At 35.8% G+C, this 15,694-nt stretch overlaps 1 protein-coding gene across 1 annotated transcript in view; it reads right to left on the bottom strand.

Annotated features, from left to right (window-relative positions):
* The window catches only part of NEB (nebulin), a 143,446-nt gene that overhangs the window by 37,345 nt on the left and 90,407 nt on the right, over positions 1-15,694 (bottom strand). The window contains exons 97-120 of the mRNA XM_075152645.1: positions 15,154-15,351; positions 14,140-14,244; positions 13,459-13,563; positions 13,263-13,367; positions 12,682-12,789; positions 11,878-11,991; positions 11,197-11,394; positions 10,421-10,525; positions 9,558-9,662; positions 9,140-9,247; positions 8,748-8,855; positions 7,742-7,849; positions 6,993-7,097; positions 6,797-6,901; positions 6,502-6,600; positions 6,162-6,272; positions 5,900-6,004; positions 5,110-5,214; positions 4,578-4,682; positions 3,326-3,430; positions 2,916-3,020; positions 2,273-2,377; positions 1,682-1,786; positions 95-199 (exon numbers count right to left, since the gene is read on the bottom strand). Of these exons, the coding sequence (XP_075008746.1) occupies positions 95-199; positions 1,682-1,786; positions 2,273-2,377; positions 2,916-3,020; positions 3,326-3,430; positions 4,578-4,682; positions 5,110-5,214; positions 5,900-6,004; positions 6,162-6,272; positions 6,502-6,600; positions 6,797-6,901; positions 6,993-7,097; positions 7,742-7,849; positions 8,748-8,855; positions 9,140-9,247; positions 9,558-9,662; positions 10,421-10,525; positions 11,197-11,394; positions 11,878-11,991; positions 12,682-12,789; positions 13,263-13,367; positions 13,459-13,563; positions 14,140-14,244; positions 15,154-15,351 (2,727 nt within the window). The remainder of the gene's footprint in view (positions 1-94; positions 200-1,681; positions 1,787-2,272; positions 2,378-2,915; positions 3,021-3,325; positions 3,431-4,577; positions 4,683-5,109; positions 5,215-5,899; positions 6,005-6,161; positions 6,273-6,501; positions 6,601-6,796; positions 6,902-6,992; positions 7,098-7,741; positions 7,850-8,747; positions 8,856-9,139; positions 9,248-9,557; positions 9,663-10,420; positions 10,526-11,196; positions 11,395-11,877; positions 11,992-12,681; positions 12,790-13,262; positions 13,368-13,458; positions 13,564-14,139; positions 14,245-15,153; positions 15,352-15,694) is intronic.

Raw genomic sequence — 15,694 nt, 5'->3', positions numbered from 1 at the left:
AACCTGTGATACTGCTAGCTGTAGACATTTCACACAGACAGAGTAGCTGTGATCAGGCACTTTCTGGCAGCACTGGCTAGTGCTCCTACAGTACCTGACTGCTCAGTGTAGTCCCCCACTTGGCCAGGAGGTTCCTAGGATCATCCACAATAACGCTGTACCTATCTTTGAGCTTCTCATAGGCAGCTTTATATAATTTCTGCTCAGAATAGCATAATACAGTGTAATAAATTAAAAGAGAGTGAAGACACAAAGAGATCATAGTTCTAACCATTGAAACCTCTTTACATGGACTATTTAAAGGCTGGGATTGAAATTCATATCCAAAAGAGAAAAACATATTAAAAAAAAACACAGAAAGAAAATATTTCCAAATAATATATGCATTTCTAAATTTCCACTGGAAGGCCTAATCTACAATTTAAGGATGCCTATATTCTATACCTGCCACTCTTCAATAAGTCATTTTATGAATTACTTTCTTCATGAAAAATAACTGCAGAAGCAACTCTGTATGGAACTAGATTCTTGATTTGAGTACAAAGAGAACACAATGAGATGCAAGGGTAAAATACGATACTATCATCAGATATTTTGCAAGCAAAAACTATAATCCCTCATCATGAAAAACATCACTTACATAACGGAAGATATTTAGGCAAGTTCATTTCAATGTATGGAGCCCCCGTTGCTAAAATTTTACTCATTTCTGTTTCTCATCTTAAATTTTTCCTTATTTGCTCTACTGAACAATAAGACGACTGAATACTAACAATCTTCCATAACAAATTCTGGTTCGCTGCTTATCAAATTGAGTATGAATGATAGCAATGGTACTGGAATGGTATCTGTTGTGAAACAGTTTTTCTTATTTAGAACAGATAATACTGTAATACATTTAATGACAGGTAAACAATTTAACATAATGTCTCGTGAAAAAGAATAAAACACCACGATGTGAGAGTCTAAATATATGCTGCTTTAATGTAAAGCATCGGAGTCTGGTGCGGTATGCCAACTCTAAGCTGATGAGAATTCACCTAGAACACAGTGCTTTTCAATGGGATTTGTCCTGTGGGTATACAGCACTACTCCTAAAAACTCCAGTGGTGATTTTAATCTTAAACCCCCTTTGCTAGCATGTTGTTTATTGTTTCTTTAGCACTACAGGAGAAAAGTAAGAAAAAGTAAATAGTAGAGTGGGAGAATTCAAGGCAAAATATCTGAAACGAAACAGAGCTATGGTAACTTCTGACGTAATACTACCTTCCTAACACTGAGGAAGCTTTTTTCCAATGTTTCAGGAGAGCAGTTGTGATTCTCTCTATACCTTTTTCACATGACAATCAACAATCGATGTTACTAAGCAAGCAGCATTATTTAAGTTAGCTTTTATTTACCAGTCAGCAAAGGAGAAGTTTCTTTGCAATGACAAAGTAATGGAACAGGGGTCAGGATTTCACTTTTTAGGTAATGTGAACCTGCCCTATCCTAATACTCAGACAGACAATAAGAACAACCTTGTCTTTCATGATTTTAGTCTGACCTTAAGACATCTTTAAGCCTGAATATATTTTGATTTATTTACAATTTCATAAGGAAGATCAACCTTCAACTCGGTATTAACATACATACACTTACTACTGCAGTATGAGACTCTACAGAAATCTTTAACACTTACCCCATCCATCAGCTGAGTTGCATGTTTAAAATGCTCGTTAATTGGAGAGTCAGCTACATACTTAAAATGAGACTTAGTCTTCTCAAATATCTCCTTGTACTTACACTGCAGAAAAAAAAACAACACAAAAAAACCATTCCAACATTAATCCAAAGAAAGGTAAGGCAATGAAAACACATGATTTTAGAAACACTCTGCAGCAAAACCATGGTAGAATTATTGCATGTGTGCGTTTAACATATCTCCAAACAAAAAATTGTATATGTAGTAGTCTGCAGGATGGAACTATCACATCAAGAAAGCAAAGGAAATTTCAAATCTTCATAATTTTAAAGCTGGACTTAGAATCACTAGAAAAATTATTATGGAGCTGATAGCTTTGCAAGGAACAGAGAGGATAAGTAAAAGATCATTTTGCCTCTGTTTTCTTTTACAGTAAGAACTAAAATTTTAGACACTATATATTAAATTCTACTATGAGTTATTCATATCAATGTCTAGGTCTGAATTGGATTCTCCTGTGAAAAATGTATCTACAATGTAAGCAAATGTCAAAAAACATTTAGCAACAATTCAGACTGTTTTACTTACCCCACTGTAGAGCACCTTATTCTTTTCTGCCAGAGCAAAACTTGGAGTATCCCATGCATAACAGCCAGTGCCTCTGAGCCATGATAAGTCTTCCTTGTATTTAACCTTTAGAAAAGAAGTAAAAGGATTCAGTTTTAAGTGGTACCAAGCGGTAGCTGATCAATGCTGAAATGGCACCTCAACACAAGGTGTAGCAAACAGAGCGACATCCATTATTATTCCGTTATAAAATAAGTTACAGTTATTCATACTTTTCTGATGGACTCAGATTATTCACATACCTAATCTATCATTAGCTATTTGAGTTCCTGTGTGAATTAAAAAACATTTATTCTTGTAGAATGAACGGGTTATTGTATATGTACAGATATGTACAATGAAAGGTTGTTATAGGGTTAACAAACAAATCTAAGCAAATGCAACTGAAATGAATTAAGACTGTTCTGTTAATTTCAAAAGGAGATAGGCTGCAATTTTAGCCATTTGATTTGATCTGTTATTTCACAGATCTATCAGGTGAAAGTGCAAATCACTTAAAAAATTTCAGCTGCCTTCCCTTTCTCAAGAAATAAGACTTGGTTTTCATTTTGGAAACCTACTTATAACTTTCAACCTCTCACATCCGGGAACTATTTGAACTCACATCACTAATAGCATCCGTGACTGCGCGATGATGGGAATGCTCCGGACGGTCTGGGATCGATCTCCAGATTCCTAACTGGCTCATATAATTTTCCTTATATTTCACCTACAAAGAAAATCGAAGAGTGAAGTAAAACAATTTGAGAACAGAACACTCTAGACCATGCAGTTTCAAGACATTCCTTTTTCTGAAACATCAGAACTAAAACAGTGGAAATGAGATTAACTTGCATTCACCTTTGTAACATCAAAGGCAATCAATTGTATAATATTCGTAAAGTTAGTATTAATAGCGCTGATCATATTTTTCTAATTATTTAAACACACTTAAATAGAATGATAGCATAAATGGCATATTCTAGGTTATTAAATGACAAACACTAATTAGGAATGAAAATGTTGTATACATACACTGCTGATATCATCGGTGACCTTTCGGTGATAGACAATATCCAAAGCATCTTTCACTGTGTGGTATTTGCCCTTAGTATTCTCAAAGGTTTCCTTGTAGCGCAACTGGTAAGAAAAATAACATAAAAGAACATGTTATGTTTATCTGTCAGGAATTGTTTTAGTTAAATTTCCTGCCTCTTAGGAATGACATCCAGGGATATGTTCCTGTCCAACATCCTAATGTAAGCCCTGAGGAATTTTAAGAAGCTGCAATTGCCTACAATCAATTGCAATTTGACCAAGACTTATGGTGAAGATTAGAGAGAAAAGGAGTTGGTACATCTAAAGCAACATTTCATCCTATTCACTTTCAGACTGCAGACTGAGAAAAAAACATCCATGTATCACAGGACTACTCTCTACAACAGTGAAAGTGCCACTTTTGGCTTAAAAAAAAACTACTTATCCCTTCTTCCATGTCCTGATCTAGAAGAAAGCAGAAAGATCATTCCAGTCTTTGGAGAAAGACTTTCTCAGAGGAGAAATTCAGATGTGCAAAAGAACTGGGGTGCTTCTTTGCCGTATTTAAAAATTATTCTTGAGAGAGACAGTAAGACTAATCACTAGAACAAAACACGAGACCAACACATATCCTTTCAGGATACAACATGCAATGTGAAATATATAACAAAGATCTCACAAATGAGTAATCTTAGCCATTGCCTTAAATCACAAATCACTATTCCACACTTGAAGGAAAAATCAATTTCACCTTAATAACCTTATGTGCAGCAGCTCAGATAATTTTTCTCTCTAATCTACTTCTTAATTAAAAATTGAGCACATTCTCAGTGACATGCGAGTTTACTTGTAACACAAAACCGAGATGAAAATATCTGATAAAAGGTATTCTATCCTGGCTCCAGCATCAAACGTTTCAGTCCAGTCTGCACTATTTGGAGATTTCATGTGTAAGCAAATTACTTTAAATCCATTTTTTCTTTGTTGTAAGACCACACTTCAGTGCAATGGAAAACGAAAATGAATTATAATAAATGAAAAAAAGCATTTCAGTGACATCAAGTAAAAACTTAATAATCTCTGTGATATCAGATGGAAATGTACATGCAAATGGGGTGACCTAGTTTATGACCCGCACTGAGATATTCTATGCTTTCTTTGCATGCTTGTTCCCCATTGATCCTTTTTCTGTTCTTTTCATAAAGAAACCAAGAAAAAGCAGCAGTGAAGGTGTTCATGGACTACATACATCACTGGCATTCAGGTATGCTCTCTTGGCTCTGATCAAGACTGGTGTGTCAGGGACAGGCGTGTATTTGTCCTTCATCTTCTCATACTGGGTTTTATACTTTTTCTAAGAGAGAGAGCAAAAGGGAAGAGTTATATCTTTAATCTTAAAAGCATTTGCTAATCTGGTATAACGTTAACGCCCAGGGGTGCTACACCGAGTGCATAAAGTCATTCTTGCAAAGTGCTTCTGTCAAAACTTTGGGAAACAAGCTCAGCTGTTCAGCTCTTTCTAGGTCTTCCTGGTCTTGCAGCCAGTGTACCTCTGCAAACAAGCACTTAGAAACAGTTATCCTATAAAATACTAAAACATATTTTAAAAGTGTACTCTTTTACCACAACTTATAAAGGAAATATGGAACTTAACCATAAGAGACAGAAAACTAAATGAAGGGGAAACAGATTTGAGCCTTGAAACTATCACTAAAATTAGAAATAAAACTTCTAAACAGTTCAGCATAGTGGTACCAAAGGAAAAAAACCAAGTATCTTACCTCACTGACCATGTCCTTTACATGCCTAGCATGTGTAAAGGCTGGAGTCTGCCCACCAGCATGATGATGGGGTCTCTCTTTTGTGGCAAGTTCCACGTATAAGTACTGCAGCAAGAAGAAAAGAATCAAAAAATATACATTTCAAGTAAGTTTTACTTTAGCTCTCTGAAAAATGTCTGTAAATTCACAATGTATACATAACTACACAATTTAGGAAAAAATAATATGCCCTTTCCTCTCTCATACTATCTCAGTTCATCTTTCGCTATCAGTGCTCTTGATATTCTGAAACTGCCAGTAACATGCTCACAAACCAAGAAGTCAAATGCATGTGACATTAATGACCTCTCTGTCCTACATTCACACCATCCATAAGGTCTGTTTTTCTCTGGTGAGTATCTTCATTTTGTTCTGCAAATCTAAAAATTCCACCAAATTTGTAGCTAATATCTCAGATAATGAACTACTATATGAATAAAGAAATGATGATGAATAAAGGTAGACGGATAAAAGCATTTATTCCTCTGATGAAGTCAGAGTTTCAGAGAATTTGAACAGAGCTGTACCAGGGTTCCATGCTCTATTTCAGATGGACAAAGCCGAACATCTCTGTTACAGAGACATGGTCAACATGAAAATTCATAGCCACTTAAAAATGAGCAAGTCATTTTAAATGTCCTCTCTAGGAATTCTACATTGCTTTGAAATGGCTTGGAAAGATTTTGCTGTACTTTAAGAGTATATTAAAGGGAATCCCCTGATTGATTTTTTATCAGTACAAATTTTTCACCTGGCTCTGTATTTTTTGTCCTTGCTTGGCTCTTAAGAAGTCAGGTGTATCAAGGATGGAAGTGTATTTCGTCTTCAGCTCCTTGCCTGCAGCTCTGTAAACCAGCTGGAAAAAGACAGGTCCATGAATTATTTCTTCTGTTACATATGTTCATTTAGCAGCTGAACAATCACAGCTTTGCAATTATAACATCTCATGTATTTCAGAAAAAAACAGCTTAATTATAAATAACAAAGATGTGCAAAAATAATATAGAACTTACTTCACTCAAATGGGTTTTTAGTTCCTGAACCGCTCTGTATCCAGGAGTATCCAATACTACATTGCATTTAGCCCACATCTTCTTTGCAGTATCAGTGTATATATAATTAGACTTGAAAAAGAAAAGCAGTATTACTTAGGAAGCTTTTATTATTCTTGGTAGTAAAGAAAATTTTACAGTGTAACCTAACAGTGCTTTCAAACAACTAAATAGCTGCATGGCAAGAAATTCTGTCCTTAGTCTTTACTCATTTTCATGTACTTAACTTCCTGGAAGTACACAGCATGCATGTAAATAAATCAATCGTTGTTACACATGGTTCTCAGAAGAAAAATCTTACCCAAAGCTTACGCAGGTGACGAGCACGGACCATATCAGGAGTATCATACAGGAAGCAACCCAAGCCCTTCAACCACTTCAGATCCTCTTTGTATTTATTCTATGAGGCAATTAGAAAAAGAAAAATCAAAATTTAACTTTTGGGATAATTTCATTAATCAGTCCCCAAACACAGTGACAAAGCATTTATCTATTACAGAATAAATGCAAGTGATAGATGCCAAATTCCACTTTCAGTATAAGAGTATTAGGCTTGCTGTATTCAAATACCAGGTATCTTAACAGAAGTTGCTTACATCACTTGTGATGTCCCCAACATAGCGGCAGTGCAACACTTGAGGAGTGTATGGCAAGGAAATCAAGTGTCCCTGCATATTGAAGAAATCTGACTTGTAGATCAGCTGAAAGACAAAGAAAAAATAGCATTTCACATGTTTGATCATGCTGAATATTCTAAATCTCTTCTGTTTTTTATGTTAGAAAGACACATACATCACTGACAGCTTCCTGTGTTGCTCTGACTTGACGGATTTCTGGTGTGTCTGGAGTGGTATGAATCTTGTCCTTGTACTTGTGGTATGTTGCCCGATACAACCTCTGTTATCAAAGGAGACAGCATTCTACATGTTAAAAACGTAAAATGGCAAGCAGTTTGGCAGTACTTTTCTTTTAAGGGCAGTTTTTTTGCTAGGTATTCCATAACTACCAGAGAAAAGGGAGCAAGCATACTATTTTTTAACCAGGCAAAGATTTTCCACAATTGTTTTTGATAGCAGCATCTCTACTACATGGAGAATCTGAGACTCTAATCCTACAAACATGTAACTATGTGTGTTTAATTTTCATCCTATTAAAGCCAATGATGAAGGAAGTGAGTACATATATACAAAATCTAAAACTATCAAGACCCAATGTCATACAGATACAATAATTTCTATGCAACTTTAATCAAGTAGTAGCAGACTGGTTAATAAAATCAGGCTGCAGTTGATTTTATATTATAGTAACAGTTCTACAGGATTACAGAAAGTTAGTGTTATCAAGAACTTTAAAAAGCCATACAGCCCAACTCCAAGCCTGGATCAATGATCCCTTGCCATTCTTGATGGATATTTGTCTAAACTGCCCTTAAAAGCCTCAAAGAACAGGGATCCTACAACCTCCCCAGCCAATGTACTCTCACCATTCATATTTTGGACACTACAAATACAACTGAAAGCAAATACATGTATTTACTGTACCTCATTAATGACTTGATTCACTTTCTTCACATTTTCAAATCCAACATCTTTAGGTCCCAGAGTATAGCCTTTAGCTTTCATGTGTTCATAGGCTTCTTTATATTTCAGCTATAAAGTGGAAAAAGGAACAAAAACATACAGAAACTAAATTTGATAGTGATTCTACTTACACTGCAGTTCTGACAGTAATTCATGCAGTATAAAGAACCAGACTTTTAGAGATAAACAAGTGAGATGTAGCTATATCAGAATTAAATATACTACACGACATCATTATTTTTACCTTTACCATGTGGCCCAAGATTCATAATGTTTTAAATTTCTCTTGCATCTAATAAGGTATTCGCATTTGCCTGAGGGAATTTATATTCTGATAGTAATTGCTTCAGATAATTATGGAGTTTGGTAACATTTAAATTCTGTTAAGGCAAACATTATCAGTGTTGGGGCTTGAGAGCACTAAGATTTAATTTCCCTGACTGGCCACATCTGGGATGTCAGACCTTGCCTGAGCTATGTTGTAAGCGCATCTGTCTTCAGCCCTGTGTCTGTCCTCATTTCCTAGATGGACATTGGTCCTGTGTTACCAGTAACTTGTCTCTAGCCCTGCCTCCTGCATTTACCTTGGAACTATGTTGTAGGTAGCTTGTCTCCAATCTGCTCTGTTTCCCACAGCTCCTGACTGGATCCCCCTGGACGGACCTTGGCCCTGGTTCCTCACCTTGTCTGGGACTGTTGATGCAACCTGTTATCAGCACCCTGCTCTGCCTACCCCATTCAGGTACAGTGGGACTTCACCCTGGATGATGAGGTCACTGCCTATGTCACGGTCACCCTCAGTTCCTGGCTCTGGCATCCACATGGGACTACCCCACTTTTGCTGCTCTCTGACAAGCAATCTCATATCTGAGAAATAACTGTCTCAAACAGTTGTGTGCTCATACAGGATGGGCATCAAATATTCCCTTGCAACTCATGTAGCAGAAGGACTTAGTACATTACTTACATCACTGCCAATGTACTGGACATGTTTAGCATGCTGAAAGCTGGGGGTATCTGTGGGAAGGCTGTATCCAGTGGGTAGAGCATTCACACCAGCCCAGCGATACAAATTCTGCAAGAGAAGAAAGAAAGAGAGAGTTTGTGACAACTGTGTGTAATATTTGAGAGTACTCATTAGCTGCATAGGAAATATCTTAATCGCAATTGCCAAAAGATTTCCCCCATGTCTGCATTATAATGCATACTTGTAGCTTAAATGAGGACATTTTCCCACTTTCATTTTAGAGCAGTGAAATCTAGCTTCTTTACCTAAAAAGCTAAAGACAGACATTAACTTTTCAAGAATTTGCTTTTTGAATACCAGAAATTCTGTGGACCCAAAAGTTTTATACTTACTTCACTCTGTATTTTGTTCGCATGATATGCCCGCTCCAAATCTACTGTTTTATCAGTAGGGATAATTTTGCCTTTAACATTATGCATATATTCACCACGATAGACAGCCTGTGAAAAAGAAAAAGGAATTGGAGGAGAGTCATAATTGTGATGTTCTCTCACAGTATGTATTGTTTGCATATGTACGAGAATTTCTTCTAAAAAACTGGATGAAAGTTTTTTGGATTCAGGCAATTAATGATTTTAGTGATTGTGCTCTCGTATCTTAATAAAGGCATAGGCAATGAGTTGTAGATAAACAGCAATGATTAAACGATTAAAATGAAATGATTAAAAAAATATTAAAAGTCACATTTCTAGAACTTGTGAGATAATGGCATATGCAATATTGGGGGTGAAAGGTGATACAAACACTTACTTCACTTAAATTCAAGCCACTGAGGACATTCTGGACATAGACAGGAGTGTCCATGACCACAGTGTAGTCATTCTTCATTTTTTCTGCCTTAGATTTGTACTTGATCTGCAGAGAGAAATTCAAGAGCTCTAATTAGTGAGGCTAGGCATTGTTAATTTAATTTATTATATTATTGTATTTGCTATATTTACTATTTAATTTATTACTGAACTATTCTATTAGTGAACCAGCATTTAAACAGAAAGCGTATTGAAATTATGGCTGAATAAATGAACATGGCACCTTACCAGATAAGAACAGCTGATAAGTTTTATCAAGGAGTATTAGGAAATGTCAATACTCATTCATAGAATAGGCACATGTACCATATGATAAATAGCCAACATACTTCTGACACAGATCTTATGAAGGAACATACATTCTCAAAAACCAGAATGGTTATTCTCTCATTTTAATGGCTTAATCCCAAACTAAGGATGTGTCATAAGATCTTGAGAGGAGAAAAAGAAATCATAAAATCAAGATCAAAACACTTTTTTTAATATGAATTCTGCATAATTTTTGCTTTTCTTCAAGGGTTCTGAATGAAGAATTACTGGTTTAAGTGCTTTTCTGAGAAGACAAGTATTTAAACATATGCTTAATGCTTTCCTGAATAGGTTGTACAATATCTACTGACTGACAGTATCTACTTCTAGAGCAGCAAAGTTTAAATAACCATATATGGTTATTTAATGAATACTTCAGTAGAGAAGGATATATAACATTTTCCAGATTATATCTGGAGTAGAATAAAGCTACTCCATCCTTTTAATACAATGGAGTGAAAAAAACTAAGAAGCAAACCCAGTATATCTACTCACATCACTGCGAAGATCATAGGCATGTTTGGCATGGAGAATTTCAGGAGTGTCCCAAACAAAGCAGCCAATGCCTTTCAGCCAGTTAAGATCATCCTTGTATACCACCTAAAGTATCAGAGCAAAGAAGCAGTCTGTAAAACTTCCACTAGGATCTAATCCCATATTGCTAAATCAGTCTGGATCACAACTGTCAAATGCTGGCAAGTAAGATTTCCAGTATTTTTAGGTTTTTTTGGGTTTGAGAAAATCAAAACAATTCCTTTTGGAATTATTGTTAAATAATTTTTCTTCATTGCTTCAGTTTGGCCAATAAATAAAAAAACGCAATGATTTTTAAAAAAAACTACTAGCGTATCCTACTGGGCAATGATTTACTGATAGATCGCTGACCTACTCCTGGGCTGACCTATGCAAGCCAAGTGCACCACCAGGATTTTCTCAAACTTCCAAAGTTTCCACACCTAATGCAACCAAATAATAAAGGACAATTTACAGACAGGGATGGCTGAACTGGTAGAACTGTAATGTTATGACCCAATGCCTACACTGATAACACTGAAATTATGCATACTAAGCCACATCTCAACCACGCACTTATTGCCAAGTGTAACAAAAACATGGTACAGATGCTGTTTAGCAGTGCATAATACAACAGATTCAAGTGGGAACTTCAGAGTGCTCCAACTAAGTTTTTGCTAAATCATTTCCTCTAAGAGAGCATAAATGCAAGAATCTTTTTAAAAAGTGAGCCACGAACACATGATTTGTGAACTTACATCACTGAGTTGATCAGTTACTTTTCGAACATGGGCATTGATTTGAAGATCTGGTAGACAGACCCATTCATGGAGATGTGTGCGGTAATCAATTTCACTGATTTTCTTCTGTGCATCCTTAGCAGAAATTATGTCTACCATGTCTGGAACAATGTGGACTTTAGCTTTGTTCTTTTCATAGACTTCCTTGTACAGACGCTGCAGAGTTAAAGCAGTACATTAATAATGCTGACAAATAGTCTCACTAACTGTTGATAAATTTGAAGCAAAATTATTGATATTTTCATGGAATGTTAGTGGGAGAGAATCACTTTGGCTATGATTAAAATTTACATCTTATCTGCTCTAACAATAATTTGCAGAACCTTAACAAGGGTGATAAAATATGATTTGTCAAGTTTTCATTGTACTCACATGTTAAAAGGAGGTAGACTATGTAGTGCTCCGTTTTATACATAAACATATTACGCTAAAGGTTTAGCCATGCACGCAATTTAGCAGTTGCGTCGCAAGCTTGAAAAGACATTTGTCGGTGTATTATAGAATTTAGCAAACACTGAACATTGCCAAAAGCATGTGGAAATGTGATATCTGAATGAAGGCATGTGGATTTTTTGAGTAGCATCTTCTGAGATAGGTATGGTTTTATCAGGAAAATACACATCAGAAAACAACACTTACATCAATATTAAGCTTTCCAACTCTAAGGCACCTTGCTGTATTGGGATCATCCTCAATACCTCTGGGCAGCGTATACAGTGCTTTAAACTTGTCATACTCTTCTCGGTATTTTACCTAAGCAGATGCAAAGAAAGGCAACAAATAACTGACTCCAATGAGTCAATTGTATTTCTGGAACAAAATTTGTCAGTAAGCAAAATATTTAGTTGAGTCCAACAAGCAGAGAAAGCCTTTAAAGCAGGATCTTCGTTTTCTATTTTATTTTAAATGGCAAAGAAAGCACATCATAACTATCATGTTGTAAAAATAACAACAGCTGACTAGAAGACTTTAAAAATAAATAGATGTAGAATAAGCTATTTATTTATTGTTCCAGCTCTTTCATTTAAAGATATCCATGAAGAGAGCAATCTCTCATAAGCCTCAGTTCAGTAAAGCATAAGATTATGTTCTTCTGTACTTGGTAAAGCATCATTTAAAGACATTTGGTGTTTTTCTGACCTGGATGCTTACGCAATTTAAACTAAAAAAAAACCTAACCAGACATTTTCAAGAAACAGCTTCTATTACTATAAAATGTCATGTTTTTTTTACATGAAAAGAAGCAGCAAAGGATTATCTAACTGTTATCCAAATGATTATCACAGAAAACTGATTATCTACAGATACATATTATATCTAAATTAAACACAGAAAATAATTTAAAAAAACCTTTTTTATACCTACAGTATATGCAAGGCATGAAGGATTTAATTGCTAGAATTGATGGTCTGATTAAAAAAAGAAAGTATTTTATTCACTTACAATACTAGCATTATGCTTCAGTTCTTTTGCACGTGCTAGGGATACAGCATCAGGGGGCATCATATAGCCAGTATCTTTCACTTTTTCCCAGGCTTTCTTGTAGAGATTCTATGTGGAAACAGAAAGTCTCTGTGAGTGGAAAAACTCTTTTCCTGGGTAATAATCAACAACTAATAGAAATCAAAATCCCTTCTGTTTTGATTTATACGCTGTAACTATTACTTAATATCAAGAGGCTGTACACTAGTTTAATATTGACAGTGCACATAAAGGGTGACAAAAATGCTTTCTAACTATTCATGTCCATTCTCATACAAGGTCTTAATTTTGTTCAGGTGCAATTTTCTTCAGGGAATCCATTTATTAATGCCTGTATTTTGACAAGACTGGAACTACACTTAGAAAATATGCCCTCTGCCTGAAATACAGCATCTTCCCCATACTCAAGCAATGCAGAGGGCTACCACTGGCTTTGATAAGCTCCATGTTTGGACGTTTATCTTCAAACAGAGTGAACAAACAAAATAAAAATCCCACATAGTACCACCTTAAGAGAAAAAAAAATGTGTAGAAACACTTACATTGCTAAAGAGATGTTTCAAATTTTGAACTCTTTCAGAATCCACTGTTTCAGTCACAGTTGTATACTTGTCCTTAGTTTTGTGGTAATCTTGCTTGTATTTCACCTGTAAGATGAAAGACAGATTTAGTTAACTTGTTTCAATTCTCAGAAGCAGCCCGGGGAAAAGCCTGAGTAGAAAAAGTGGGGAGACTCACATCGCTAGCATTTACACCACTCTGCACTGCAGTCACATAGAGAGGTGTGTCAGTAACAACACCGAAGTTCTGAAAATTCTCTTTTCCTGCAGCTGTATACTTTATCTAAGGAAAAAAAAAAAAAAATATATTAATGCTTAAAATGATCAGGAAATTCCCTGCCAGCTTCCTTTAAAATCAGTTCTGGACAACCGAAGCCCAGGATTATGGTCCAGTTAAGACCAACTTTAAAAGCGACAGGCCATAGAAAAGAAATACTTAATACATAGCCAGTATGAACTAAGGAATAATGAAAATTGCACATCACTCTATAGCATCTAGTGGGCTAAGAGTACAACGAGCAAGGCAAGAGACACTATTTTTCAAACATAAATGTCTCACTGAGGTATCTTGTGCACAGGGTGGCACACAGAAAGACAAAGTGTTATCTTCTCACTGTTAAAAACCATAACCTTGCTGTCCTTCCATTCTCCTAAGTTTTCTGCTCCTTCAATAACAAAAGTGATCATGTCTCTACAGACGAAACTGAAAGAGTATTATAGTAGTTTGAACAAAATATTTCTGATGTAATAGGAATTACTTCATTCTGCTCTGGACTAGGACAGGTGTCAGTCCCAGTGAATCATAAATGGAAGAAAAAAATCTTATAATTATTTACTTATTTGAGGAAAACATGCTTACTTGGCTCTGGAGGTCATACGATTTCTTAGCATGCAGGATTTGTGGAGTATCCCAGACATAACATCCAAGTCCCTTCAGCCAATTTAAGTCATCTTTATACAACACCTATATGGAAGAAAACAGACTATAAAGTTAGGAAGAAATTTGCCTTCTGCTTGAAGAAAGCAGTATTTGTTTCCTCTCTATATTCAGTATCTTCACTTCAATGCAGAAAGTTACCACTGAATCTGAACTAGACTCATTCAGTGATTCCAATCTATTTGGAAGTTTAAATGTGAGCACAGAGATTAGCCCATCTCATGGTTTGACTGAATGACTTTCACCCACAGGATTTGCAAGGGAAACTGAACCAAATAATACAGCATAGTAATAGGCCAGGCAATTAACACATCATCAAATTTTATTAGGAAGGTTGATTGGCCCAAGTTGAGATACTGTTGACTATGTAATATGAGAGAGTCATGGTTCAGTGTGCCACTCACTCAGCACAGAGTCTGTGGACTGATACAACCCCAAAAGAATGAAGAGAAGTCTTTTCCAGACCCACTGGATCCAGGAGGATTGTGGATCCTGTCCTGGCTCCTGTGCAAATTACAACATTCCCAATTACAATACACAATGATCGCTGCAGTGCAGCAACATTCTGACTGTACCATGGTACATCCACATCTCTCCTCTGCATGTGCCAGATGGTAAGCTTTCTATACAGTCTCATCCAGTCAATGAGAGATTAAGTGTGGATAGCAGTGACCTTTGGGAAGGTTTCATAAATGTTAACTTAAAATTTTTCCAATTTACAAATGAATAATAAATAACCAGACCATTAAAATGTCCCAAAGAAAACTGTAAAAATGTAATTTTTGGTACTAAGCTACTAAGCAATCTAAGACCATGGTTATTAATTTCATATTTAAATACTATGAAAGATATTTGAAAGCATTTTATATTTAAATACCTTGGAAAAAATTACATGAAACATTACTAAAAAGTCAAACAAATAAATGAAAGACGTACATCACTCAAAATTTCCTGGGCTTTTCTGGCTTGAATAACATCATTTTCTTCAGGTGAACAATTCCACTGATGGAGGTAAGTTCGGTATTCAAGATCACTGAGGATATACTGGCACTTCTTGGCTAGCACGTGATTCATCATGTCACTTGGAATATGGACATTTGTTTTGGTGTCTTCATAATTCTTTCTGTATGCCAACTAAAAAGGAAAGATAGGAGAAAAGGCGAGAAGAGAGAATAGTGGTTTTCCGCATGATTTTGACTCTAATAGGCTACAGGTTATAGCATAATCTGAGGCATGCTTTCTGGATTTAGTAGCTAAGATCCCATGGGATTCAATAGGATGAAATCTTAACTTCTATATTAATCACCATTTATTCTGATGAGCTTCTAGAAGGACAAGAATGACCCTCTTCACTTGCAGATTTAACAGCTGGTGAGAAAATTAACAAGACTTCAAGATAAAAAAAGTCATATGCTACAAACATGTTTTTAATCTAGTTAAATCTCCCTGTCTGAATGAAGACAGAATATCTGGGATT

The sequence above is a fragment of the Calonectris borealis genome, chromosome 6 (genome assembly GCF_964195595.1).
Source record: "Calonectris borealis chromosome 6, bCalBor7.hap1.2, whole genome shotgun sequence".
NCBI classification, from domain to species: Eukaryota; Metazoa; Chordata; class Aves; order Procellariiformes; family Procellariidae; genus Calonectris; species Calonectris borealis.
The sequence above is the reverse complement of the archived record's forward strand: the minus strand, read 5'-3'. Positions and strand labels throughout refer to the sequence as shown.